Source organism: Culex pipiens, chromosome 1, assembly GCF_016801865.2.
Source record: "Culex pipiens pallens isolate TS chromosome 1, TS_CPP_V2, whole genome shotgun sequence".
Taxonomy (NCBI): Eukaryota; Metazoa; Arthropoda; class Insecta; order Diptera; family Culicidae; genus Culex; species Culex pipiens.
Window position 1 is genome coordinate 14,908,650 of NC_068937.1, and position 26,878 is coordinate 14,935,527.

A 26,878-nucleotide genomic window follows, 5' to 3' on the forward strand; every position below is an offset into this window, starting at 1 on the left:
TTCTTCATTCGTTTATTGTGTGGTTGCACCACTTCTATGAGGTATGATAACGTTTCGACTCAATTGACTTTGAGTATAGTTTGAATTATGATCTCCTTTCCCTGTAGATTCTTTAAAATGTATGGTAATGGTCCATTCACAGAGTTCCCTCTGCGGTTAATGCATCGCAGTAGGGCTGGCCACTTTTTGCGGTACCATATCGAAAATTTTCAAAAAAAATATAAGGATTGTTTAGCAAACCCAAAAACACGCTAAAATGATTCTAAACGCAAGGAATCATTAACATTTTGAAGTTTTTTTGAAAAAAAAATGATTTTCCCCTTGATTTTTCAGACAGACTTTGAAGTGGGTGGTGACAAAACTTTAAATAAAATTTGTACCAGCCTAATTTGAAATCTAAAAAATAGATTGTTAACAATATTTATGAAGAAACTCGTCAATGATTTTTCAAGAATCAGCAGTTTTTATAAAATTAGATGTATTTAGAAGCAAATTTTAAACCAAAAAGCGCTAAATTTTTTTTGTGCATCTATCGAAAGTGATTTTTTTTTGTATAGAAGATTACTTTTTTCAAAGTAGAACATTTCCTTTAAATTTAATGGTTTTCAATACTTTACTAAAGGATGTTAGGAAAATTTTCCCATAATTTATTTTTTTACATTGCACAGTGGTCCAGATTGCAAAATTAAGTGGAAAATTGATTTCCCAAAAAATGGTGAAGTTTTGGAGCTTTGGTGTCTTCAGAAGAGTTGTAAATGAAAAGTGGCAACTTTTGATTTGGTTAAAAATTAGGGTGGTTCACGATTAGGGTGTTTTCGAAAATCTAACTTTTCAGGAATATTTTTGGGAAATTTTTTGGCTTCTAGAAAGTTGTTGGACTTGCCAATCAAAGCAACTTTGCCCAAGACACCAAAATTTTATCTCGTAATCTACGCCTTCTACGACCAAATTTATAGAAAGCATCTGAGCAAACCTTTTAAAAATCAGTTTTTTGAACGTGGCAATTCAGGGTTAAGTTTTAGAGAAAAGTGTTACTCGGTGCACTTTTAGAGCTCTAAAAATCAAACATTTTTATGTTTCTGACATGTCAGTTTAGACTTAAGGGTCAAAAGATGCAAATTTAAAACTCAAATATCTCGAAAAGGCGCAAGCCAAATCTAAAGCGCCAGGTTGCATTTGAAAGACACTTTAAACGCTGAAAAAATCTCAAGGGTGTTTTGCATCATTAGTTTGTCCATATAATTTTCCATACAAATTTGGCAGCTGTCCATACAAAAATGATGTATGAAAATTCAAAAATCTGTATCTTTTGAAGGAATTTTTTGATCGATTTGGTGTCTTCGGCAAAGTTGTATGTATGGATGCGGACTACACGGTAAAAAAAATTTGGTGATTTTTTTATTTAACTTTTTATCACTAAAACTTGATTTGCAAAAAAAAACTATTTTTATTTATTTTTATTTTTTGATATGTTTTAGAGGACATAAAATGCCAACTTTTTAGAAATTTCCAGGTTGTGCAAAAAATCGAGTTATGATTTTTTTAATCAATACTGATTTTTTCAAAAAATCGAAATATTGGTCGCAACAATTTTTCAACTTCATTTTTCGATGTAAAATTAAATTTGCAATCAAAAAGTACTTTAGTGAAATTTTGATAAAGTGCACCGTTTTCAAGTTAAATCCATATTTAGGTGACTTTTTTGAAAATAGTCGCAGTTTTTTATTTATTTAAATTAGTGCACATGTTTGCCCACTTTTGAAAAAAATATTTTTGAAGAGCTGAGAAAATTCTCTATAGGCCCCCAAAACCAAAGCTAAAAACACGATTCGCCATCTACATTCGAGTAGGAGAACTTTGGTGGAAGGTTACGTTTACGTTTTTGCGCGATAAGTGCAAAGGGGAGTGAAAACTATTTTAAGATTTTTTTATGAAAACTGATCTTTTGGATTAAAATAAAGTCAACAGGAGGTAAGAAATAAAAAGTATTATCGATTGACTTTTTGAATTTTTTGCTAAGTTGCCATTTTCATTGAAAATTCTGAGATCCGGATTGAAAACGCGAGAGTGAGGTTAGATTGCTAATTTTGAAAATCAATCCAATTTAAATTTTTTAAACAGAGTTTTGCTTTTATGGTAAAAGTGACTTAAAAAAACATCAGTTCACTTGAATAACTTACTTTCTCAACTAATTAATTTGGTTTTAATTGATTGTAAAATTTCCTAATTTTGAATCAAATAATGAACAGGAAAAATCGGCCATCACAAAAAAAAATTGTTTGTATCAATTAAGCTCTTTATTTCTTACCTTAAAATGGTATTATGTTTTACAAATTTGGTTTTGACGATAAAATAAATCAATTTCAAATTTCAAACCGATTTGCTCTCTTTAGGATATAATGAAAACATCACCCCAAGTTTCAGCGCCCTCTAGTGGTGGGTAATTTTGACGTTTGATCGCCTATATTTTGCCTCTTCGGACTTTGTTGATACGATCTTTAGTTGCTGAGATATTGCCATGCAAAGATTTAAAAACTGGAAAATTGATGTTTTTTGAGTCTCACCCAAACAGTAATATTGAATGTTTGGCCCTTTTTAAATGTTAGTCTTGATTTGAAAATTTTGAAAATATTGTTTTCGAAAAGATCGAAAAATTTCACAAATGTATCATATATTAGCATTGAAAATCGGACCATTAGTTGCTGAGATATCGACATCAAAAATTGGTGGGCTGTTTGGGTGAGACTTAAAAACATATCAAAAAATAAAAAAAAATAAAAATAGTGTTTTTTTGTAAATCAAGTTTTAGTGATAAAAAGTTAAATAAAAAAATCACCAAATTTTTTTTACCGTGTATCATTTTTTTCCAGTGTAGTCCGTATCCATACCTACAACTTTGCCGAAGACACCAAATCGATCAAAAAATTCCTTCAAAAGATACAGATTTTTTAATTTTCATACATCATTTTTGTATGGACAGCTGCCAAATTTGTATGGAAAATCATATGGACAAACTAATGATGCAAAATGGCTTCTTTGGGCATACCGAAGGCACCAAAAAAGTTTCAGTCGGATTAAAAAATACAAAAAATAAAATTGAAGAAAAAATACCGATTTCGTAGAGAATTGCTCAAAAGTCTACTTTTCAAGGGAAAACCATATGGGACCACCCTAGCGAAATTCGAAAATTGTCCAAAAATATGTTTTTTCATGTAATTTTGCCCGCTGGTTCTGAATCTGCCCTCAGAATTGAGCCAAAGTGTCAAAAAATCGAATTTTGGTCACATTTTGGGTTTCTATGTAAAATTATCATTTAAACCCAAAATATGATCTAAAATCGATTTTTCGACACCATCGATCACATGGCTGTGATTTTTTTTAAAATCTGATGGAGAAACTGTCATTTTATAAACCTTTTTTTCTGCATTTTAAAAAAAGAGAAAACCACAATTAATTCAGAAATGTTTGACGAATTTTGAATAACTTTATTATTTTCCCGGTGTTGGTCGAATTCCCTACCTTTTCCTGACATTTCTCCGATTAATTACACCTTAATTAAATCTTGTGTCTAACCTTCGCAATACAGTTCTCGATTATTCGAAGTCCTCGCCAAAATGTCACTTCGGAAAATTGGACAACGATTTTTTTTTTAATTTTATTTAAGCTTTTACGTTTTTTATTTGTAAAAAGCTGAAAATGTTATATTTAAAAATGTACAACTAAATAACTTTAACAACTTTAATTTTAATTTTAATTTGAGATAATAATTTTGATTGACCTCTAATTTTTGAATTTTTAAGGGAGAGACAATAACTTAAATAAAATTTGCAATGGTCTCAAGACTTTTGGAAAAAAAAATATGATTTTTGAAAAGCATAAAAAATTCAACCGAGAAAAATACCGAATTTGGATTTTTTTGATGAAAAATTTAATTTTAAATCAAAAAGTACGGTACATTTTCTTAAAAATCAAAATAATTTTACGCGAGCCCATATGAAAAATACATTTCAAATTATTTTTAAGTTCGTAGGACTTCTATTTCGATAATTTTCTATTTTATCTGGCCTTAAATATGTCTCCAAAAATGATCCAACTATTTTCAAAAAAGTTACCTGAAAATGGCAATAACTTGAAAACGGTGAACTTTATCAAAATTATACTAAAGTACTTTTTGATTGCAAATTCAATTTTACATAGAAAAATGAAGTTGAAAATTTTTTGCGACCAATATTTCGATTTTTTGAAAAAATAGTATTGATTGAAAAATTCATAACTCGGTCAAAGATTTTTTGCACATTCTGTAAATTTTCTAAAAAGTTGGCATTTGATGTCCCCTAAAACATATTAGAAAAAAAAATAAGAATAGTGTTTTTTGCAAATCATGTTTTAGTGACAAAAAGTGAAACCAAAAATCGTCAAAAAAAATTTAACGTGTATCACATTTTTCCAGTGTAGTGTTCATCCATAACTACAACTTTGCAGAAGACACCAAATCGATCAAAAAATTCTTTCAAAAGATACAGATTTTTAAATTTTCATACATCATTTTTGTATGGGCTGCTGCCAAATTTGTTTGGAAAATTATATGGACAAACTAATGATGCAAAATGGCTTCTTTGGGCATACCGAAGGCACCAAAAAAGTTTCAGCCAGATTAAAAAATACAAAAATTAAAATTAAAAAAAGACCGATTTCGTAGAGAATTGCTCTAATATTCTAACAAATTCTGAATTTTGGAACCACAGTTTGTTAACAGACGTACAAGTTTAAATAATTTTTTTAATGAATTCGTTGATATTTTGCATTTTTTATATATGACAAAAATTTTAGGTAAAATTTGTAATATCTTAATCGGGTTTCAGAAAACCGGATTTGATTATTATTTTTTAGTTTATTTTTAGGTGTTACAATTTCATCAGCAGGATTATAATAATAATAATAGTCTATCACTAAAAAAAAACAGTATGATTTGTTTTATTTAAAATATTCCTCCACAAGCAGAAGTTCCGACCCAAAAGTAGAAGATAAAAAGAGAAAATCCCATCCTTCTCCTTTGCACCCTCAGAAGGGAAAAAGGCAAAATATCGAAAGAGTTTCCTCTCCCTCTCCCCCTTAAAAAAACAACCCAACTTTGACAGCTCGCCCCCTAAGAAACGATTCCCCCGTGCAAACTTACCGATCCGGATGGTGTCCGGCAGTGCCGCGCTCGGTTCCGGAAGCACCAGGAACCAGCAGGCCAGTGACAGCGTCAGCGCCGTCACAAAACCGAACCGCTTGCCCATGGTTTGTTGTCGACTTGCAACGCAACTCCCCCCGCGCGAAAGCTTCACAAACACGATAACAAAAGGAAGCTGCAACTTCCTCTTCCTTCTGCCTGCCCCTCCCACGCACTAACACAACACACTACTCACTCCCACAAACTACCCGATCCCGAAAATAGGCGCCCACTTGGATGATGATGCACTCCTCCCCTCCCCTCGCCTTCGTTCGTTCTTCTTCCTATTCTCTACGCCCAAAGCATCAATCACAACTTTCACAACACACTCGTGACATTTCTAACCTCGCTCACTTCCGGTTCCACGCAAAACGTCCGCGACCCGTCCAGCGTCAAAATCCGACGACCTTCAGCAGCGATTCCATCGCGAAATTCGCCGTCCAAAAAGCCCGAAATCGCGTCAAACGTCAACGCGAGCGAAAAATCACATTCACTTTTTTTGACAGTTGCTTCCTCTTCTTCTTCTTCCTCTCTCTCACTCCCGCAGCATCCCCAACTACCGCTACTAAACGCACCCCCGGCTGCTTCGATTCACAACTCAAACGCACACACACGCGCTCATACCCAAATTGTCCCGGAAAAATGGCGTTCCGTTGTTCCGGAGTGCCGACGCGCCGCCCGAACCGATGTCGCCCTCTCGCGGCGAGCGTTTATCTCCAACTGACGTGGGGATGCTGCGAAAGGATGCTTGCTGGCCGGAAGATCCCTTTTGGGGGAGAGAGCTCACCAATACATGCAGAAAACGGGGGGAAGCCTTTCGCTCTCTCTCTCTCTCTCTGTTTACGTTTGACATTGTAGTGTTCGTTGGGGAAGAGGAGGGGTGGGGGCGAGTTTGCGCGTTGGAGCGAATCCATGTGCGTTTTTTGGTGGTGGTTGTGGGCAGTTTTTGACAATGGCAACTGATAAGAGTTGTTTATCTCGTGGTGGAGCGTAAGGAGTAAGGACGGTGGAAACTGTCAACGGTGACAGATTGGTGGGGTTGTATTGGTTGAAGGATGTCTGGATAATGTTTTGTGCCACCCGATTTGGGATACGGAAGCTCTCGTTCGGTCAAATGTCAGAAGCTTTAACGCTGTGTGAGCTTTCATAAGGGAGCGTTTATTTATTACGCAACGCAAAAAATGGATTTTAAGACCTCAATTTTGTCTCAATTTTTTCCTAATTTTTTCTCATTTTTGTTTCAATTTTGTCTAAATTTGGTCTCAAATTTTGTCAAAATTTTGTCTTAATTTTGTCTCAATTTTGTCTCAATTTTGTCTCAATTTTGTCTCAATTTTGTCTCAATTTTGTCTCAATTTTGTCTCAATTTTGTCTCAATTTTGTCTCAATTTTGTCTCAATTTTGTCTCAATTTTGTCTCAATTTTATCTCAATTTTATCTCAATTTTGTCTCAATTTTGCCCAATTTGTCTCAATTTTGTCTCAATTTTGTCTCAGTTTTGTCTCAATTTTGTCTCAATTTTGTCTCAATTTTGTCTCAATTTTGTCTCAATTTCGTCTCAATTTTGCCTCAATTTTCTTAATTTTGGCTCAATTTTGTCAATTTAGTCAATTTTGTCAATTTTGTTAATTTTGTCAATTTTGTCAATTTTGTCAATTTTGTCAATTTTGTCAATTTTGTCAATTTTGTCAATTTTGTCAATTTTGTCAATTTTGTCAATTTTGTCAATTTTGTCAATTTTGTCAATTTTGTCAATTTTGTCAATTTTGTCAATTTTGTCAATTTTGTCAATTTTGTCAATTTTGTCAATTTTGTCAATTTTGTCAATTTTGTCAATTTTGTCAATTTTGTCAATTTTGTCAATTTTGTCAATTTTGTCAATTTTGTCAATTTTGTCAATTTTGTCAATTTTGTCAATTTTGTCAATTTTGTCAATTTTGTCAATTTTGTCAATTTTGTCAATTTTGTCAATTTTGTCAATTCTGTCAATTTTGTCAATATTGTCAATTTTGTCAATTTTGTCAATTTTGTCAATTTTGTCAATTTTGTCAATTTTGTCAATTTTGTCAATTTTGTCAATTTTGTCAATTTTGTCAATTTTGTCAATTTTGTCAATTTTGTCAATTTTGTCAATTTTGTCAATTTTGTCAATTTTGTCAATTTTGTCAATTTTGTCAATTTTGTCAATTTTGTCAATTTTGTCAATTTTGTCAATTTTGTCAATTTTGTCAATTTTGTCAATTTTGTCAATTTTGTCAATTTTGTCAATTTTGTCAATTTTGTCAATTTTGTCAATTTTGTCAATTTTGTCAATTTTGTCAATTTTGTCAATTTTGTCAATTTTGTCAATTTTGTCAATTTTGTCAATTTTGTCAATTTTGTCAATTTTGTCAATTTTGTCAATTTTGTCAATTTTGTCAATTTTGTCAATTTTGTCAATTTTGTCAATTTTGTCAATTTTGTCAATTTTGTCAATTTTGTCAATTTTGTCAATTTTGTCAATTTTGTCAATTTTGTCAATTTTGTCAATTTTGTCAATTTTGTGGTTTTTTGTTTTTTGTTTTTTGTTTTTTGTTTTTTGTTTTTTGTTTTTTGTTTTTTGTTTTTTGTTTTTTGTTTTTTGTTTTTTGTTTTTTGGTTTTTGTTTTTTGTTTTTTGTTTTTTGTTTTTTGTTTTTTGTTTTTTGTTTTTTGTTTTTTGTTTTTTGTTTTTTGTTTTTTGTTTTTTGTTTTTTGTTTTTTGTTTTTTGTTTTTTGTTTTTTGTTTTTTGTTTTTTGTTTTTTGTTTTTTGTTTTTTGTTTTTTGTTTTTTGTTTTTTGTTTTTTGTTTTTTGTTTTTTGTTTTTTGTTTTTTGTTTTTTGTTTTTTGTTTTTTGTTTTTTGTTTTTTGTTTTTTGTTTTTTGTTTTTTGTTTTTTGTTTTTTGTTTTTTGTTTTTTGTTTTTTATTTTTTGTTTTTTGTTTTTTTTTTTGTTTTTTTTTTTATTAATTTAACCTTGCTACTTGTCTACTAAGTGAATCACTAGTCTATACTAAATACACCTTCCAACTCAGGAAGCAATTAAGAGATTGACTCTCCAACGCTCCCCATTCACTCCTTATCAGATGTCGAAACTCGTTCCAGAACCCGGCCGTGTCAAATTACATTTATGATTAATTGACCTCTAGTAGAGAACTTCCGTTTTACAACATCCCTTCCTCTTTTCACTGCAAACGTACTGCAACTGCAAATCTACAAACATCCTCGGTTCTGTTTACCAACAAGAAGTGTCTCTAAAAATAGAGCCGAACCCATGTTTTCCACCATCAGCTGGTTGCCAATATCGGCCATTCGGTCAAAGCCAGGCCACGTGCTCTTCGCTTGCAAAGTGTGTGACATTCGTGCTCGTCACAGCGAGAAAAGTCAAGTTTTTCACGCTTTCCCACCCATCAGCGAGATCAGTCGGCCGGTGATCTTTGCACGAAACGTTCGCAAGTTTTTGGTTCCCTCGCTTCGTATGTGACACTGAAACGTGAAGACGCCGCCATATTGGAAATTGGAGCAAAATGCGTCTCCTTTGGCCGCTCGCGTTGGCCGCACTGCTTGTTTTGGCCCGGGCCAAGCGCGAAATACCTGTGGGTGAGTTCGGTCGTGATTGTTTATCGGAAAATCCGCCGGCAATCGATTTAATTGGTGGAAAATCGATTAATTGACGGACGGCGGGTTGGACGGCAAAATGGCGCCGTTCGGGTGCTCCGAAGTGTCAAAATCGCATGGCAAGACGCGTTTGTGGCAGTGTTGGCAGTGAAAATCGCATTTTTTTCGAAGAAATGAACGAAATAAGACGATTAATTGTAAATTTTGTGATGATTGCACAAATTTGATGAAAACTCGACGGGCGCCGCCATTTTTTCACAAAAGTTGCGCGCGCATCATTTTGCTTTTGCGTGACACGAAAATGACCGAGCGTGCACGTGACGGAGCCGAAGATTGCCGAACGGTTTGTTTGAAAACAACTCGCCGCACGAAGATCCACGATCGGCAGGCACGAAAGTGTCATGTTTTTTTGCGAGCTTGTCATTGCCATGGCAATAAAGTGCATGTTTTTCTGGCGTTTTTGCGATGTAAACAATATTGTTTACATGTTGGGCAAGGAGGTTGAACACATTTAACCAGCCCTCTGTCACTGCCGCCATGTTTATGAAACCAAAATATTCGATGACGAACACCAAGAAAACAAAGAAGAAAACAAAGGTGTCTACTGTCAGATTTTGAAAAATAAACAAAGTGGGGGTGCTTTTGCTATTGTTGAAGGTTCTTTACTTACTCCACGATTCAGAGCAGCTTTCGGTCAGATTCTTGCTCCGAAAAAACAGGAACCCGGCCGGTGCCGGTTTTCGGAAGAGGTAAAATTTTACTCTGCTTCTCCGGCTGCAGCCAGCCAGCCGGCCGATTCAAGAGCTCCTTAGTTTCCGGCCTCATACACCCACGATAAACGTCCGGAAATATGCCCAAGATACACAGGACCACTCGCGTGACCACTTGAATCAAATTTTGTTATAATTTTATCACAAAATTATTATCTTTGATTAAGCGCGCCATTTCCCTATTTTTATGTAAACAATTAGAAGACACCAATACTACTTCATCCAAAGCTTTGTTTATGATGGGCTCTTCACACATACTAATGCTCAAACTCTATCCAATGCATTGTTTATGGTGGGCTCTTCACACATACTAATGCGTGGGCTCTTCTAGGTTTTGATAACTGTCAAACGTTCTAGGCATTTACAGTGGTGCCAGGGGGCTGCATTTAACAATTTCGTTCTCTTATCAATTGAATACCGACAGTCGAGCTTATTTACTTGTTTTGTTTGTGTAACTGTCATTTCCACGGCGTTCCGATTCGCTGATTTGAGACCCGGAGATATCAATCCCAAAAATGGATCAACAGATTCGAGTTGAAGAAATCAAGCAAAACAATGTGAATGGGCCAATGTCGAAATGTAAACAAAGAGTCTATCCTGCTCACGTCAGTGGAGGTTTGCATTGTTTTGCTACACGGAGAAAAAAGAGTTCCCAAAATCGTGAACAAGCGTTCATGAAAATGGGAACCGAGAACAAAGTGTTCAAACCCTCCCTTTCTCCGTGTAGAAATGACAGTTCTCCCATAAGGAATACATTGTAGGAAAAAAAGCAAAAAACAGCTCGAATGGAAATGCTCCATTAACGAATCGCGCGCTCTGTAATGGATTACTAGATTCGATTGACAGTTCACCCATGAAAAATACATCGCAGAAAAATGTAAAAACTGCTCGAATGTTCCATTGGCTGACGCACGAAGTGATTTGTTTACCTTTTTTGGTACCCTCCGCAAACGTCAAACCATACAAAATTGTTGCCGGATTTTTTTCGGAAGAGATCCAGCAGCAATTTGTATAGATTTGACGTTTGCTGAGGGTGCTTGCAAAAGACAATGGAATACATTGTAGAAAAAAGCGAAAACTGCTCGAATGGAAGTGCACCATTGTGCCAGAATGCCATGGCAGCTCGACTTAGAAGAGCTGTCAAAATCTGCTCGAACGATTGAGGGCCCATTTTCGCGATAAAAAATCGCGATTAAACGTGAGAGGGTTGACAGCTCGACACGTCGAACTCATGATCCACTTCTTCCCTCCCAAGGTGCCATCTTCCACGAGGACAACTACGAGGCCGAGGTGGCGTTCCGCTATGCGATCGAGCGGGTCAACATGCACGAGAAGCACTTCGAGATGACGCCGATCATCAAGTACGTGTCCCCGGACGACAGCTTCAAAACGGAGAAGAAGGTTTGCGAGCTGGCGTCCGAGGGCGTCACGGCGATCTTCGGCCCGAGCTCGATGCTGACGTCCGGGATAGTGAGCTCGATCTGCAAAACGATCGAGATTCCGCACATTATTACGCACTGGGATCCGGAACCGCTGGGCGGGATCGACCCGGAGCTGCAGGCCATGACGATCAATCTGTACCCGGAAGCGGACGTGTTGTCGCGGGCGTTGCGAGACTTGATCGTGGATTACAGCTGGAAGAGCTTCACGATCATATACGATAGCGACGAGGGGTTGATGAGGCTGAAGGACGTTTTGCAGATCCATGGCCCGAACGACAATCCGATCACGGTTCGGCAAATCGACGACGACCCGGACTACCGACCGCTGCTGAAGGACATTGCGTCGTCCGGAGAGAGTCACATCATCCTGGAGGTCCACCCGGACAAGATCTTGGAGATCCTCCGGCAGGCGAAGGAGGTCAAGATGCTGGAAGAGTACCAGAGCTACATCATAACCTCACTCGATGCTCACACGCTGGACTTTGAGGAGCTCAAGTACTCCAGGTCGAACATCACGACGCTGCGGCTGATGGACACGAAGAGCTTCGACATCAAGAACGCCGTTCACGACTGGGAGCAGGGCGAAGCTCGGATGAAGCGAGTGTTCCGAGTGTCTCCGGAGCACGTTCGGACCGAATCAGCGCTGTACAACGATGCCGTCAAGATCTACGCCACGGCAATTCGAGAACTGGATGCAACCGAGGAGATTACCCCGTCCAGACTGTCCTGCGGAAGCAAGAACCTGCGCCAGTGGCCGTTTGGGCTGAGGATCGTCAACTACATGAAGGTCAAGACGGAGTACGGCATCACCGGACCGATCATCTTCGACGACAACGGCCGGCGGACGCACTTCCAGCTGGACATTATCGAGCTGCACCAGCAGGAGGGCTTCAAGAAGATCGCCATCTGGGACCCTCGCGGCGGAATCAACTACACGCGCAGCATCGACGAGGTCCACCTGCAGATCGTGGAATCGCTGCAGAACAAGACGTTCATCGTGGCGTCGCGCATCGGGGCACCGTTTTTGACCTGGAAGTAGGTTGACGGGGGGTTGTTTTGGGGTTTGTTGGAAGTCTAACGATCGCGTCTTTCAGGGAGAAGAAGGAAGGCGAATATCTGGAGGGGAACAACCGCTTCGAAGGGTACTCGCTGGAGCTGATCGACGGAATCTCGAAGATCCTGGGCTTCCAGTACCGCATGGAGATCGTGCCGGACGGCAAGTACGGATCGTACAACAAGGCTACCAAGAAGTGGGACGGTCTGGTCAAGTATCTGCTGGATCGGGTAAGAAACTGCCGGACAATTTCATGCCAACCAAATGACGGCCCTCATTTTCAGAAAGCGGACCTGGCCATTTGCGACCTCACGATCACGTACGAGCGCCGAACGGCTGTGGACTTTACCATGCCGTTCATGACGCTTGGTATCAGCATCCTGTACGCCAAGCCCGTGCCCCAACCAAAGGATCTGTTCTCCTTCTTGTCTCCGCTTTCCCTGGACGTCTGGATCTACATGGCTACGGCGTACCTGGGCGTGTCAGTGCTGCTGTTCGTGTTGTCCCGTATGGCCCCTGCTGACTGGGAGAACCCTCACCCCTGCAAGCAGGACGAGGTCGAAGAGGTGGAGAACATCTGGAACATGCTGAACGCGCTCTGGCTGACGATGGGCTCGATCATGGGTCAAGGTTGCGACATTCTGCCAAAGTGAGCATGGTTTAGTGGACGTAACGGACACCTAGATAACCTCGAACCTCTTTCCAGAGCTGTGTCAACGCGCGTGGTCGCCGGCATGTGGTGGTTCTTTGCGCTGATCATGCTCTCGTCCTACACCGCCAATCTGGCCGCGTTCTTGACGATGGAGCGCATGGACGCCAGCATCGAGAGTGCCGAGGATCTGGCCAAGCAGAGCAAGATCAAGTACGGAGCGGTGCTGGGCGGCAGTACGCTCAGCTTCTTCCGCAGCTCGAACTTTTCGACGTACCAGCGCATGTGGGCCGCGATGGAATCGACCCGCCCCTCGGTGTTTACCAAGAGTAACGACGAAGGTCGCGATCGAGTGCTCAAGGGACGTGGACTGTACGCGTTCTTGATGGAGTCGACCTCGCTGGAGTACATTACGGAGCGGTACTGCGAGCTGACGCAGATCGGGGGTCTGCTCGACTCGAAGGGCTACGGTATCGCGATGCCAGTCAGTGAGTATTGTTTGGAGGTCGCTTCCCAGATCATAATACAAAAAAAAACTAACCGTATCTTCCCGTAGATTCGCCGTATCGAACCGCAATTTCCGGCGCCGTACTGAAGATGCAAGAGGAAGGCAAGCTGCACCAGCTTAAAACCCGCTGGTGGAAGGAGATGCACGGTGGAGGTCGCTGTGACGAAGCCGCTACGACCTCATCCGGCGATTCAGCGGCCGAACTCGGCATAGACAACGTCGGTGGCGTCTTCGTCGTCCTGGCGTTTGGTTGTTTTTGCGCCTTCGTGATCGGAATACTGGAGTTCCTCTGGAACGTGCGCAAGGTGGCAGTGGACGAGAAGGTCACCCCGTGGGAAGCGCTCAAGGCGGAACTCAAGTTTGCCCTCAATCTGTCGATTACGACCAAACCGGTGCACAACACGCTCAGCGAGTCCGAGTCGGCCAAGAGCTCGATGCGGTCCAAGTCGGAGTCGAGGCGGGGTTCGGAGTCGGTGGGCAGACGGTCCAACAACATCCGGACCGGGGCGAGCCTCATGAATGTGGACAAGATTGGGTTTGTGTTTAACAACAATAACAAATGAATGTTTGAAATTGTTATTAGAAGAAATGTATTGTTTGTGTGACACAAAGAGTTTTATTTATTGTAGCAAGTGCACTTTTAATTCAATTGTAAAGAGATTTCATTACGGTGCAATAAAGATAGTGTTTGTCAATATTCTTTTAGCAATTCCGTCTTGAAACTGCTTACTTTTCCTGTCATTCTCGAAAAGAATTTTTTTTTTTGGTATCGATATGGATTCCATAATGCAAACTTTACACCAAATTCTTGTTAACTGGCAGCACCGTGAGCAAGAGGTTAGCATTTTCAGTGACGGGTATCTATTTTTGACAGTTGGCTTTTGTTTACGTCGCGGCATCTAATATTTCTGTTCATTGCTTGTTTACGCTTCAATCACTCCAGTCGCAAATAAATTGATCTTAAGTTTCAAGCTACAAAACCCTGTTTTTTGCTGTACCTGGTGTGGCGGCAATAGGTTATGGGCCCATCCGACAGGAAGTTGTAGAGATAGAGAATTTGTGCAAAAGTTGAATTTGTTGGAGTTCGACGAAGCAAGTTGCTGAAAGTTAACGAAGGAAGTTGCCGGTAGGATGGAAGGTGCAAAGCACAGACAAACAGACGGGACACTCGAGTGCCGAACCATCGTCCCTCAAAAACGGTTATTTCAAATTCAATTTTGTTTCGGCATCCACTCACCCGGCGCTGATGGCGCTGCTGTCGTGACAGCTCGCCCGTCTTTTCTCAGTGTGTGTGATGCGTGTTTTTTTGTTTTTAAGTTGAGCGTGAGCACGTGTGAGGCAGCAAATGAAAACAAAAAAAAAACAGCCTCCCACCTCGAGTGCCTCCAGTTCAACCCGCCGGAAGGCCGCTTCATCTGTGGAGAGTTCGAATCCGGCCGAATGCACCTGAACGACGAGAGCCAGCGGTCCCGGACGTAGTGTTCCGGCGGAAACACGAGCAAACGGAAATTTACGGGCACTTCTTCGACAAGCACGACTTTGGGTGTATCAATCGGAGGCGAATCTACCCCACGAGGGCGACTCGGACAGCGTGACGGACCGGAAGCGGTCGGACATGATGGAGTAGTACAACGAGGCAGAACGAGTGCCAGAACCTAGCTTTTACCCCACTATTAACCAGATAGGCCTGCTCCACTGCCTGCCGAAGTCGAGGCTGCTGCTGAGGCGCCCGCTACTGCGGAGAAAGCCGGATCCTGTGGTGGAGTCATCTCCTTCGGAGCAACCTGCTTATCCTTCGTGGACTGCTGCTCAGATTGCTGCTGCTGGTCGTCCTTTTGGCATTTTGACGATGTTGCGTCGATCGTGAGCGCCACTCTTCGCGACTTTTTTTGTCTCATTCGGTCCTTTTGGTTTTGTTGGCTGGCAACTTAATTGCGCCGTGGACACGTTCCCCCGGATGTTTCCAAACGCCCATCGTGGGGATCAATTCCGTTAGTTTTGAATTGAATTTTCCTATTCCGGCGGCCACTACTGGTGTTTTCGTGACCGGGATATCTGGTGTCAGGTGTAATGGTTCATGTTTTCGATGGAGGAGGAATCTTAGACGGAACATGCAAGCAACGGGGAGGACCAGTGGTGTGGTCTCTATCATTGTGTTTATCTTGCATCGCTGCAGGTGCTGCCGCATGATTTGCCTCATGAGGTTCTGCCCTTGGAAACGGAACCGACCGTGGAACCGACCCACCGTCATTTTCGGCCGTCGGTTTTGATTTATTTATTTTGATTTTGTTACTGATGATCAGCAACAACAAAATTATTTCGAAACAGCTGTTAATGTTTACAATCGTTAAGGCTTGATTGTCTCACGCATACACTAACATGACACATGACAGTAATGGGTTTGTATTGGTGTGTTTGGGCTGCGCTTCGGCATAAGCTCACCAGGCAGCGCTGGCGTCGCCGTGATTTGGTGGTTTGATGAAGGACGATGGATTTCAAAAATAATTTGTATGGAGAGTCACGTCTGTTTGTCTGTGGTGCAAAGCTTATTGTTATTCAAACAGCTTGATTAAAATTCCTTCTCCTCGCGATGAAAAGCAAACTTTAGCTCAAATTCCACCACAATCTTACGGCCCAAGCTTCTTTCTTCAGAAAGCATACAGAATCTGCCTTACCTTAGCCTTGATCCTGCTGTCGATTGGCGGCACCAGTACCCTGGCCATAACCAGGTTGAAGTAAACCTGATTCGGAGATTGACCGACGAAAAGAAACCCATCTGTAGGTCTGTCAAATTCATCACCTAGAAGAAGATCCCCAAACCATTGCGGGGCCACCGAGGCCCAACAGCGGCAAAACTGTCATCAAATTCGTTGAATTTTTTTCGATTTGTCCTTGAAATTTCTAGTAAACAAATCTGCCAAGTTGCAGTGCCAACTCTCACTACCACATGACATGTCACATGCACTAACACAGCGGTTCTCAACCTGGGGTACATGTACCCCTGGGGGTACCACAAGCGGTCTCAGGGGGTACCGGAAAACAAACCCCGTAATGGCGGACATTTGAATAATATCCCAGACAAAATATTTGAGAAAAGCAACAGATTAGAAACAAAAAAACAACGCAACATTTTTTTGCAGATTATTTAATTCACTTCGTTTTTGCTAATCGATTATCATTAAATTTGAAAAACAACTATTTTGCATTATTGATTGATTCATACAAAATGGGGGCTGTCCATACACAAGTGCTATGAATATTTTCGAAAATCTGTACGTTGAGATGGCATGTTCTGATCACAAATCTTTGGAAAAGTTTATAATATAGTTTTCCCAGAAAAATATTTTTTTCGAATTGTTGGCCAAGCTATGATTTTAAAAAATCGACAAACCACATAGAAAATATTTAAATGAGAAAAATCGCTTGCATTCGATAAGAAATTTTATTCATTAAATCAAATGTACCGTTTTTTTAGATTTTTGTTCATTTTTTTCTTTAAATTTTTGTCTCATATCTGGAAAAGAAAAAAAACGAAACTACCATCTCTTAAAAAAATTCAATAGTTTGGTAAAAGATTCTAAAGTTTCATTATTTAACATTATTTTTTCGACCTGTCTTTAAGTTTTGCCAAAAATTAAACTTAGGAAAAAATGTTTTTATTGTAATGTTACCCAATAAGGTACATATTTTTATTATTGATATGGAACACCTGTTTTAGCCTTGTTACTGTACAATATTTTGATATTTTTTAATAGTTTCGGATAGAACAGACACACAACATCTGAAAAAGTGCATCGTTTTCCCAATTTCAAGTTTTTAAGTGCTCTAAAAACTGCTGTCCCTATTCATACTGTAGTCCCGATTCGCCTCAGATAACATTAAAGAATTTTTTTAGAGATGCAAAATATTTGATTTTTTAAATTGAAAATAGTTACAACTCGAAAACTTAACTTTATCAACAAGTTTTTTAGTAAAATTTACAATATTTTCAATTCAGCAGGAAAGAAAAAATGAATCAAAGAAAAGTAGGGGAAGGTGGGCCAAGACGACCAAATGGGGCAAGATGAATAATCGCTCGTATGGCCGTAATTTTTTACAATTTCGATGTTTCCAGTATGAGGAATTGTTGTTAGCATTGCAATTAGTTGACTCTACTACCACATAACCACCATGGGGCATAAGATTGAATGAAGTTTTTTTTTCAAAGCCTTTGATTTCTTATAATTTTTGGAAAGTACAAAATAAGGCTAAGGGTTCGTTTTAAGGCTCATTTATCAAAATGCAATTTTCCTGAATCAGTAGTGTCCCTACCAATGATTTGCACCTATTATAAAGTATGTTTTATCATTTCGTTGTTTTTGTTGAAAGCTTTTAAAAAACCTTGTTTAAGTGGGGCAAGTTTACCACATGGATTTTAAGAATGGAACAAATTACGAATTGCTGCAAAAACATATTTTATTGGGATATGGATGCATAAAAGTACTTAAAAACTGATAAAAAATGTTAAAAAAAATGTTCATACAAAATATAAAAAAATCATACAAAATATAACGTTATTATAAAAAATTTCCATTTATCTACAAGAAATTATTATTTTTTTCAAAAAACGATCAAATTATTAGTAAAATATTATTATTTCAGCTAAAAATTAATTTTATAATCTACTTTTATCGTGAAAAACTGGATTTTTTAGAAACTTGTTCTATCAAAGTCGTAGTCAAGACCTGGGATTAGATGACTATAAAAAATCCGACAGATTTTTTAACGTTTTTAATGGGTTTTAACGAGCATTTCCTTAGCTTGCCTCACTTTCCCCTACATGGGCATTGTTTGGCCTACCCAGTTTGTTTTAAAACAATTCTAGACACAAACATTAATCTTTTTAACAATATTTTTCGATTTATTTAAATATCCAATAAAAATTTTTTTCACTTTTTAAGTGTTTTTGAATAACCCTGAGTCAATGCGGTTTCAAAAACACCCAGGAAGCATAAAAAAATGTTCCAAGAATATTCCCGATTTAGTTTGAATTTTATCAATGTCCCCCGAGTTACAGCTACAGAACATTTAAACAGATTGTTTTTTCTCCAAAATTTAAGTTTCTCATACCAAAAAAATCCGATATTTGGAATATAAAAGAAACTCCTATAAGTGAAAAAATTTCATGTTTAAAAACTAAGGGGTACCAGCAGCTTAAGCAAAACGAAAAGGGGTACCCAGCCAAGAAAAGGTTGAGAACCGCTGCACTAACACATTAACAGCTCTCCTACATCGCAATGCTGATTTCTAGCGTTGGCCACCAGATTGAGCTACACAGAAAAAAATATGTGAATTTACTCGACACGGAAAAAATGAATCACATGTAAACTCATGGTACGTTCGTTTGAAGAGCCGGTGCGGCACTGAGTGCCACACTCGTCGGTGTCAGTTTTGGTTCAATCGAACGTCATTTGTCAGTGCGCGTGGAACTCGCATGAAACTGAAAAAATATCGAGTGCGGCACTAGAGTTTCAGTTCCAAGATGGCGGCGAAACTCGTGCGGAACTAGCGTGAGTTTCTTCAAAGAAACACTTTGACAGCTCTGAGTGCGGCACTCAGTGTGGCACTAGCCATCAAACGAACGTACCATCAGTTGATGTAAATTTGACATTCGACGTAAACGGTTGAATCACACGTAAAATCATGTTTTTACGTATAATTTGTTGCAAATTTACATCAAATTGCATTTAAATTTAAATGTTTAATGACGTGCAAAAGTGTTACATCATAAATGATGTAACATTCGGAAATATTTTTTTGTGTGTAGTTGATGATTATTGTCTTACTTTTTTGTGATTGATGGATTTTTATAAAAATTCTTCAATGATTTACATCTGTTTGTCTGTGGTTGATCCACCGAAAAAATGTTGTCTTGTTTATTTATTATTTTGCATTAAAATGAAAAGAAGTGATCAGAAATGGTTTTTAATCGTGTTTTTTACCGTTGTACATAAAAAATCACATAGGGCTTTAGGACCCTATCTCACTTTCGTTCGTAGATTGCATACTTTCCGGGCGTTTTTTTTACCTTTCGGAAGTCGCGTGGTTTCCCTGTTTGAAAAATGTCGCTCGTCGTACGAGTTGTCGCACGGCGTTGATTCTACTGGTACGTTCGTTTGAAGAGCCGGTGCGGCACTGAGTGCCGCACTCGTCGGTGTCAGTTTTGGTTCAATCGAACGTCATTTGTCAGTGCGCGTGGAACTCGCATGAAACTGAAAAAATATCGAGTGCGGCACTAGAGTTTCAGTTCCAAGATGGCGGCGAAACTCGTGCGGAACTAGCGCGAGTTTCTTCAAAGAAACACTTTGACAGCTCTGAGTGCGGCACTCAGTGTGGCACTAGCCATCAAACGAACGTACCATACGATTCTACCGTTTCGATATCGATTGGTCGAAAGGACGACAAACACTCAACATGCCCGACAATTTTTTTTCCATAGATTTTTCTTCAATTCGACGTCACGATTTTCACAGTTCTCTTCAGTTGATCTTGTTTGAACTTGATTTCAACCGAATCGAACCAGTTGTCGTTGCTGTTGGGCTTCGGGGGGATTTTGGCAGATTAATAGGTAAGTGGTGTTACCGAGGGGTGAGACACAAGCTCTAATCAATTATAATTATCGGATAAATAATTAGAAGTTATCAGTTAGTTGATTAGTGTGACGCTAATCGATTACCGGGTCCCACCTTCTATCATTATCTTGGTCTGATGAACAAATGTCAAAAACACAAAACCAAAACAAAATTGCTTGCTTGCTTTGCTTGCCGTTGAGATCCAGAAGGCCGTCAGGACGGGGACGGGGCCATCAGGGCCGTAGGACGGGGCCATCTGGACGTGTACCTGCCGTACAAGAAGCTCTAGAAGAACATGGAGACGGTGAAAAAGATTCTGTGTGGAAATCTCGGAAATCTGGATGATCAGAAAACTGAAAACTGACTGAGCGTAGCGGACCTGTGATTGCACCTGGATCGTGTGCGGCCATGCAGGTGGTGATGGCCCAGATGACGATTCTGTAGTTTATCTCGTCGATATTACTGAATATTGCCGTTCCGTCGACGATTCAGTGCGATAAAGGCGCAGGTTGGCGGGATCTGGCTGCCGGTGTTGCCGGTGCCAAGTACGGAGTGGCGAAGCAGGTGATTGGAGCTTCTTCACACATCCCGAAAGGTAGACGTTTGGTCGGTCATATGCATTGGCGTTAATGGTGCTGCCGTGATCGACGCGAACGAAAGAGTTAGAATGCGGAAACATCGAGAACAATTTTTGGGATTTTCCGGCGTCGAGAATAAAAAACATCTAACAAAAGAAGTACGAATACAACGAACAATTTATTTGTAATTTTAATCAGACATTCATTGGTACACTCTGTCCCAGTCTCGAGGGTCTCTTGGCCGGCTCGTAGTTGCGACTACTTGGCTACGTGACATCCACGGAACCGGCAACGAGATACTTCAAACCTGTTGAAAGTTTCCTAAGTAGCCTGGCTACGAGACATCAACGAGATGAAGTCACGGTGACTTCCGGCAACAGGTCTATCTGGGCCTGGCAGGTTGATAATGCACAGCTAAATGCGCTTAAGCTTCAGAACATTATACTATCAAAAACTCCAAAAGTAATCGTCAATTTGCTGTACTGTACTAGATAGTGGTGAATGATCTTCTCTGTTTGATTGTGCATTTTCTCACCCATTTCAGATTTCAAATTCGATTTCTACATCTACTTTGCTAAATAGTGTTTGCTTCGATATCGGTTCCGCGACCGGTCCGTGTCTTCAGCACGTAGTTCTACGCGCAAGCCAGCAATCACTCTGATCATATCCAGTTGGTGCTTGTTTTCGTTCTCTCGCCACTGGGCCAACTCCTGGCTAGTCAACTCTTCCGGGATCATGCGAACCAGATGGCACGCCTCGATGCGCTTCTAGCAAATCTTTTGGAACAGCGACCGATTATTGCAATCCTTGATGTTGGTCACTAGCAAGCGATACTTGGTGCCGTTGCCCTTGTTGAACATTTCCTCCTTGATCTCGGCCAAGAACGCATCAAGCTCGAACTCGGTGAGACGCATCGCCAGCAGCTGCGCCCCCGACACTCCCTCGTCCGGGCATTTTCCGTGGAACCATTAATCGCATACGTCGTTTTAGATCAGGAACCGGTGTGTGTGTCAGGCAGCAAATGAACTACAACCTGTTTGAAAAATAAAATGAGTTGCAACTTAACAACGAGAGAAACCAACTCACCTTTCCGGCTTGTCCTCCGAGTTCCAGCTATTGTTCAACTTAAGCTCAATATCGGCTCTTTTCGCGGCCACAAGAACCGTACTCTGCTACACTTCCTTTTGCTCCCGACTGTGGTGGCTCCTCAACCATCAAGTTTCCGCTGAGGGATGTTGTTGCCATGAGGGCGGCGGCCTTCTTGCTAGAGGAAACCTTGCAGCTTTACGAAGTGAATATCGACGCGGCAGAAGGAACGACTATAAGGAGCCGGAGGCGCGGTGCCTGATGCGGGAGACGATGCCACTGGGGTGCGGGCCGGAACTTCCAATTTGGGCGCGACTTTGTGGCAGGTTCTTTGGTCGTGGGTACTGCGATAATTCGGCCATCACAACGACGGATCTGCATCTGCGGTCTCGACGTAAATCTTACATCTGTCAAAATGACTTTTGACCAATGGCCATGATCATTTGAAGGGTGATGGCGTGATGGGGAATGTTCTGTCAAATCAGCGCTAATCAACTAACTATTAGACAATAATCAGCGCTAATTGATTAGTGAAATCATAATCCATTAGATGTGTCCTGCCCCTCGGGTGTTACTTTTCCGGAAAGTTCCGGCCGAAGTGGGCGAGTGGCCAAATCATAGTGTCCTATGTTCTGGAATTCCAGATTTCGGTTGTCGAGGACGGGACATATCGTTAACCCGGCGGGTCATGTCCATTTCCATGGTCCTTGCCGGATGACGGTACGGGAAGGAATCGGTCTGCAATTGAGAAGACGGATTGGTGTTTTGCCTTCCGTGGGAGGTGAATTTTCATTTCGTTTTTTTTTTTTTGTTAAATTCAAAAATTCTTAATTATTTAAAAAATTTCAAATCCAAAAATTAAAAAATCTATAATTCTTACGTTCAAAAATTTTAAACTCAAAATTCCTGAACTCTTAACTTCTGAATTCCTAAATTAATTAATTGTACAGTCCAGACCACGTCCAGACTCTATTATCCGAAGGCCTCGGAAAAATTTCGGGTAATCAAAATCAATTACGGCGAAAAAATCCTAAAAAACGATAGAGCACTGAGCACTTCACTGCTGCTTGCTCTCGTGCGTACACGGAGGTGGAGCCGGAAACCTCGTTTAAGGTGAATCCCAAGCGAAAGCATCCCAAGGAACTCAAGTCGGAGAAGAATCGGCGATCCGTAAGTTAAATTAAGTTAAAAAGTAAAGTGAAAAGATGAATTATGCTTGCTTGAATAAAAACAAATGAATAAAAATAAAACAAAACTTTTTTTCAACCTAAAAATTCGAAATGACAGCACACGACAATACCGTAGTAACAGTTCAATAGGGCGAATCTGCGTTTGTAAACAAGCAGTCTATCCCCCTTTTACTTGACGTGAACTGTCACTTGAGCGAAAGGGATAGACTGCTTGTTTACAAATGCAGATTCACCCTATTGAAATGTTACTACGGAATAGCACGAAATCCTTAATAACAAAACCGTGCGACATCGGTCAAATGTCGTACGACTATGTCGTACAATACGACATTTTGGTGCAAAAACGTATGACATTTGCACGGACGACAAACGACGGACGTATGACGGACTTTTCAGTCAGGGATTGCATACTCTTCGGGCGTTTGTATTCTATTTTAATCGATTTCAACAAACGTCGACGAAACCGCCAAAACTCGACGAAACGACGTGTCACGCCGTTCGTCAACACTCCCCCTGCCCTGCCAGTTGTCAGTGACAACTTGTCACATTACGGCGCTGCCAACCTAAACGGTCAACGCTCTTTCCGGTTTTAGTTCGCCACTAGTGAACACACATCTGCGTGCCCACTAGTAGATTAAATACCGCGTAAGTTGGTGAAATTGTTAGAATTGTGTGACCTGAATACGTGCATTTGGTAGCGCTTCGCGCGCCGATCCCGGCCACGTCCGAATCGGGGCGGCATTCCGGGGGGAATTCCGGCGGAAATTGACACACTTTTTGGTGTTGTCAACATTCGCGGCCTTGGAGTGACGTTTCGTGGCCACGGATTGCTGGGATCGGCGCCGATTGCTGCGTTTTGTGTGTGTGGTGAAATAATTTGGCACCTTTTTTTTGTTTCTGCTTTCAGCTCAAAATGGGAAGACGTCCCGCAAGATGGTGAGTTTTTTTTGCGTATTTTCATGGTCAAACAAGTCGCCTTTCTAAAACAGTGCTTAAACAAGCAAGTCATGAGAAATTACCTTGTTTTTATGACAGTTCGCTCTAGAAAGGTAGAACAAATCGGCAAACAATAGGGTGAGAAAGATTTCCTTAACTCGATGGAATCGCTTCTCAATGTTGGTTGCTACAAAAAAATACGAGATTGTTTGACCAAATTCTCAAATCTTTTCAAAGGAGAAATTTGCTAATTTTTGCCTCGTTCCAGCTACCGCTACTGCAAGAACAAGCCGTACCCGAAGTCGCGGTTCTGCCGTGGTGTCCCGGACGCCAAGATCCGCATCTTCGATCTCGGCCGCAAGAAGGCCCTGGTCGAGGACTTCCCGCTGTGCGTCCACCTGGTGTCGGATGAGTACGAGCAGCTGTCGTCGGAGGCGCTCGAGGCGGGCCGCATCTGCTGCAACAAGTATCTGGTCAAGTTCTGCGGCAAGGACCAGTTCCACATCCGCATGCGGCTGCACCCGTTCCACGTCATCCGCATCAACAAGATGTTGTCCTGTGCCGGAGCCGATAGGTGAGCACGAGCCTGGAACTCCCGAACCCGGAATTCCGCCTTCCCGTGATGATATTGCCTTTTCAGAGCTCTGGGTTATGACCGTTCTGTGATTACCCTTTTTACACGTTGACAGAAACTGACGCCAAATTGACGCGTCAAGTCCACCCTCCAAACTCCGTCCAAAACTAGCTTCTAATCGAATCTTCTCTCTCTCTCTCCCTCCCCAGACTCCAAACCGGAATGCGAGGCGCGTTCGGCAAGCCCCAGGGCACGGTCGCGCGCGTCCGCATCGGCCAGCCGATCATGTCGGTGCGCTCGAGCGACCGCTTCCGGCCGCAGGTCGTCGAGGCACTGCGTCGTGCCAAGTTCAAGTTCCCCGGCCGTCAGAAGGTGAGTTGCGCGTTTTAGAAACATCCGCGCGCGCTTTGTTTGCAATCTCATGATGATTAAGCTTTTTCAGAGCACAGGGCTCTGACCGCAACCATGATTAAGAACCACCCTTTCACGTTGACTTTTTTTGACTGATTTCTCCTTAAATCGCTCCCCAAAAAACCACCCACAAAAAAATTCCCCCCAACTAAACCCGTCGAAACTCTCTTCCCGTCCTTACAGATCTTCATCTCGAAGAAGTGGGGCTTCACCAAGTACGACCGCGACCAGTACCAGGTGTACTGGGACGAGGGCCGCCTCGTCAACGACGGCTGCGGCGTCAAGTTCTTCAACGATCACGGCCCGCTCAAGAAGTGGGAGGCGCACGAGCGCGCGCGGTTGGCGTAGGTGCGTTCGTTGCGTTGAATTGACTGAAGGGTGTCGTCGGAGAAGGGAGAAAACAAGTCCATCAAAATAAAACAAGATTCCGGATTTTGGCTGGCAAATCGTTGAAAGTGTTGCAAGTTTCTTTTTTATTGATGACGGTCCGAAGGGGAACAAACTAAGAATTGGGATGAAAAAAGCTTTTAATGGAGCAACATTTGAAAAAGGCGCATACGCATTTTGACTTCCAGAACTATCGTAAATTCCGTGCCAACAAGTATCAATCAAACCCGCAGTGTTAAAAAATAGCTGGGATGACCAGCTATGGCTTTACACTTGAAGTTTTGAGAAAAAGTTACCTGTTGGCTCCGAATTTGCCAGCTAAACACAAAACTACATTTTTTTTTTTTTTTTCGAGAAGGTCCTATAAACATGAAACACAACAGCTTATAGGACCTTTTCTAAAAAAAATCTAGATATATAAACAACTCAAGTTTCAGGGCATCTCCACCGCAGGGAGCTAATTGCGTTGCAAAGCTAATTTGGCACCCGCGGTACTTGGGCGAGAGCTAATTTAGCTTCGAGTTCATCCGAATCTAAACAAAACTCAGGTTTGACTCGGGAGCTAATCATCTGACGGATGGTTTTTTCAAGCAAAACAATGTAATTGGGCCAATGTTAGTTTGTAAACGTAAACGATGTTTGATTTTTCGATTTCGATTCTTCGAGTTTGGAGATATTTTCCCTCCTGTGCTGCAAGTTTATGCAGGAAAATGACTTTTGGCAATCTGGGGTGATGCAGGTTATTTTTTTTATGTCGCGTTTTGGCAGTGCTGGATTAATTTTGGTCATCGCATTGTCAATCTTCTGCCGGACATTTGAAAAGGTCTTTTATATTGCGTGAAAAAAAAAAACAAAATTAAACCAAAACATTTTGAATGAACCAATGTGGATTTGAAAACAAGCAAGCTATCCTTTGCGGCCAGCTATTGTTTTACCGTTTGAATTTTATAAGAAGGTTACCTGTTGTCTCTTAATTTACAAAACAGTTCCAACTGTTTTTTTGTTTTTGTTTTTTTTAGCCTTGATGGCTATTAATGTCATCCAGTTTTATGGTACTAGGGGAAATATACCCATTTTAATCAGTCTAAGCCGTTCGACCAATTCTCATCACTTTTGCCGTTTTCCGCTATTAAATCAACATTTTCAGATGTACCAACAATGGAGAGTTGCTTGCTCACTTTTATTTGAGCTTTTTATTACTTTGGAACAGCCAAAAACACTTTACGAAAGCTGTGATTCATGATCAAAGTGCGCTGATAGGCCGATAATAGAAATAGGCTGAGAAAGGGCATAGTTCCCCTACTATTCAAAATATTGTTTAATGAAATGAAAAACTTAATATAAAATTAGGAAAAAATAAGTACTCGGAATTTTTCCTTACTCCTCCTCTGACGTTAGCAAGATACTCACATTGGCCCAATAACATTGTTTCGCTTGGTATTTATTTGAATTTCAATACATAATTTTAGAATGTTAAAATCAGTTTAATATTGCTTTAATCTGTTTTAATTTTGAAAATGTATGCTCAAATTTTCTGTTTAAATTCGGTTATATTAAATTTAGGTACTTTAATATTTTTTATTAAAAAAAATAAAAATAAACTTTTTCCACAATTTTCCAATTTAAATAAGTCGTTTTGAACCACATTCCTGATTTCTTTTTCAGTCACTCAAATTTGACATTCAAATTAAATGCATCTTCACTAGCATCTTCATTTATTTACTTTAACTTAAATTGTATTCCATTTTGGATTTTCTTGTTCAAATGCGCCTTTTTGCAACTATGCCATTTTTAAAGATAAAAACAACAACCAAAACAAATACAAATAAAAA

At 40.4% G+C, this 26,878-nt stretch overlaps 3 protein-coding genes across 6 annotated transcripts in view; 2 read left to right on the forward strand and 1 right to left on the reverse strand.

Annotated features, from left to right (window-relative positions):
- The window catches only part of LOC120425314 (glutamate receptor ionotropic, kainate 2), a 312,178-nt gene extending 306,240 nt beyond the window's left edge, over nt 1–5,938 (reverse strand). For 2 of the 4 annotated variants that reach the window (XM_052706465.1, XM_052706467.1), the window contains exon 1: nt 5,177–5,937. In XM_052706465.1, coding sequence (XP_052562425.1) covers nt 5,177–5,282 — 106 coding nt within the window. In that variant the 5' untranslated portion in view covers nt 5,283–5,937. Of the gene's footprint in view, nt 1–5,176 lie in introns of all 4 variants that reach the window. The other 2 variants (XM_052706464.1, XM_052706466.1) reach the window with 2 other exon arrangements.
- Nucleotides 5,939–8,635: 2,697 nt separating this feature from the next.
- Nucleotides 8,636–13,982, forward strand: LOC120424695 (glutamate receptor ionotropic, kainate 2). The gene is made up of 6 exons (XM_039588874.2): nt 8,636–8,832; nt 10,876–12,097; nt 12,157–12,346; nt 12,401–12,765; nt 12,823–13,253; nt 13,322–13,982. The coding sequence occupies exons 1-6, from the start codon at nt 8,760–8,762 to the stop codon at nt 13,834–13,836; spliced, it is 2,796 nt and encodes a 931-aa protein (XP_039444808.1). The 5' UTR covers nt 8,636–8,759; the 3' UTR covers nt 13,837–13,982.
- A 9,272-nt stretch (nt 13,983–23,254) lies between these two features.
- On the forward strand, nt 23,255–25,114 carry LOC120424691 (60S ribosomal protein L10). Its single transcript, XM_039588870.2, has 5 exons — nt 23,255–23,383; nt 23,646–23,674; nt 23,943–24,248; nt 24,458–24,620; nt 24,843–25,114. The coding sequence occupies exons 2-5, from the start codon at nt 23,652–23,654 to the stop codon at nt 25,005–25,007; spliced, it is 657 nt and encodes a 218-aa protein (XP_039444804.1). The 5' UTR covers nt 23,255–23,383; nt 23,646–23,651; the 3' UTR covers nt 25,008–25,114.
- The last annotated feature ends 1,764 nt before the right edge of the window (nt 25,115–26,878 follow it).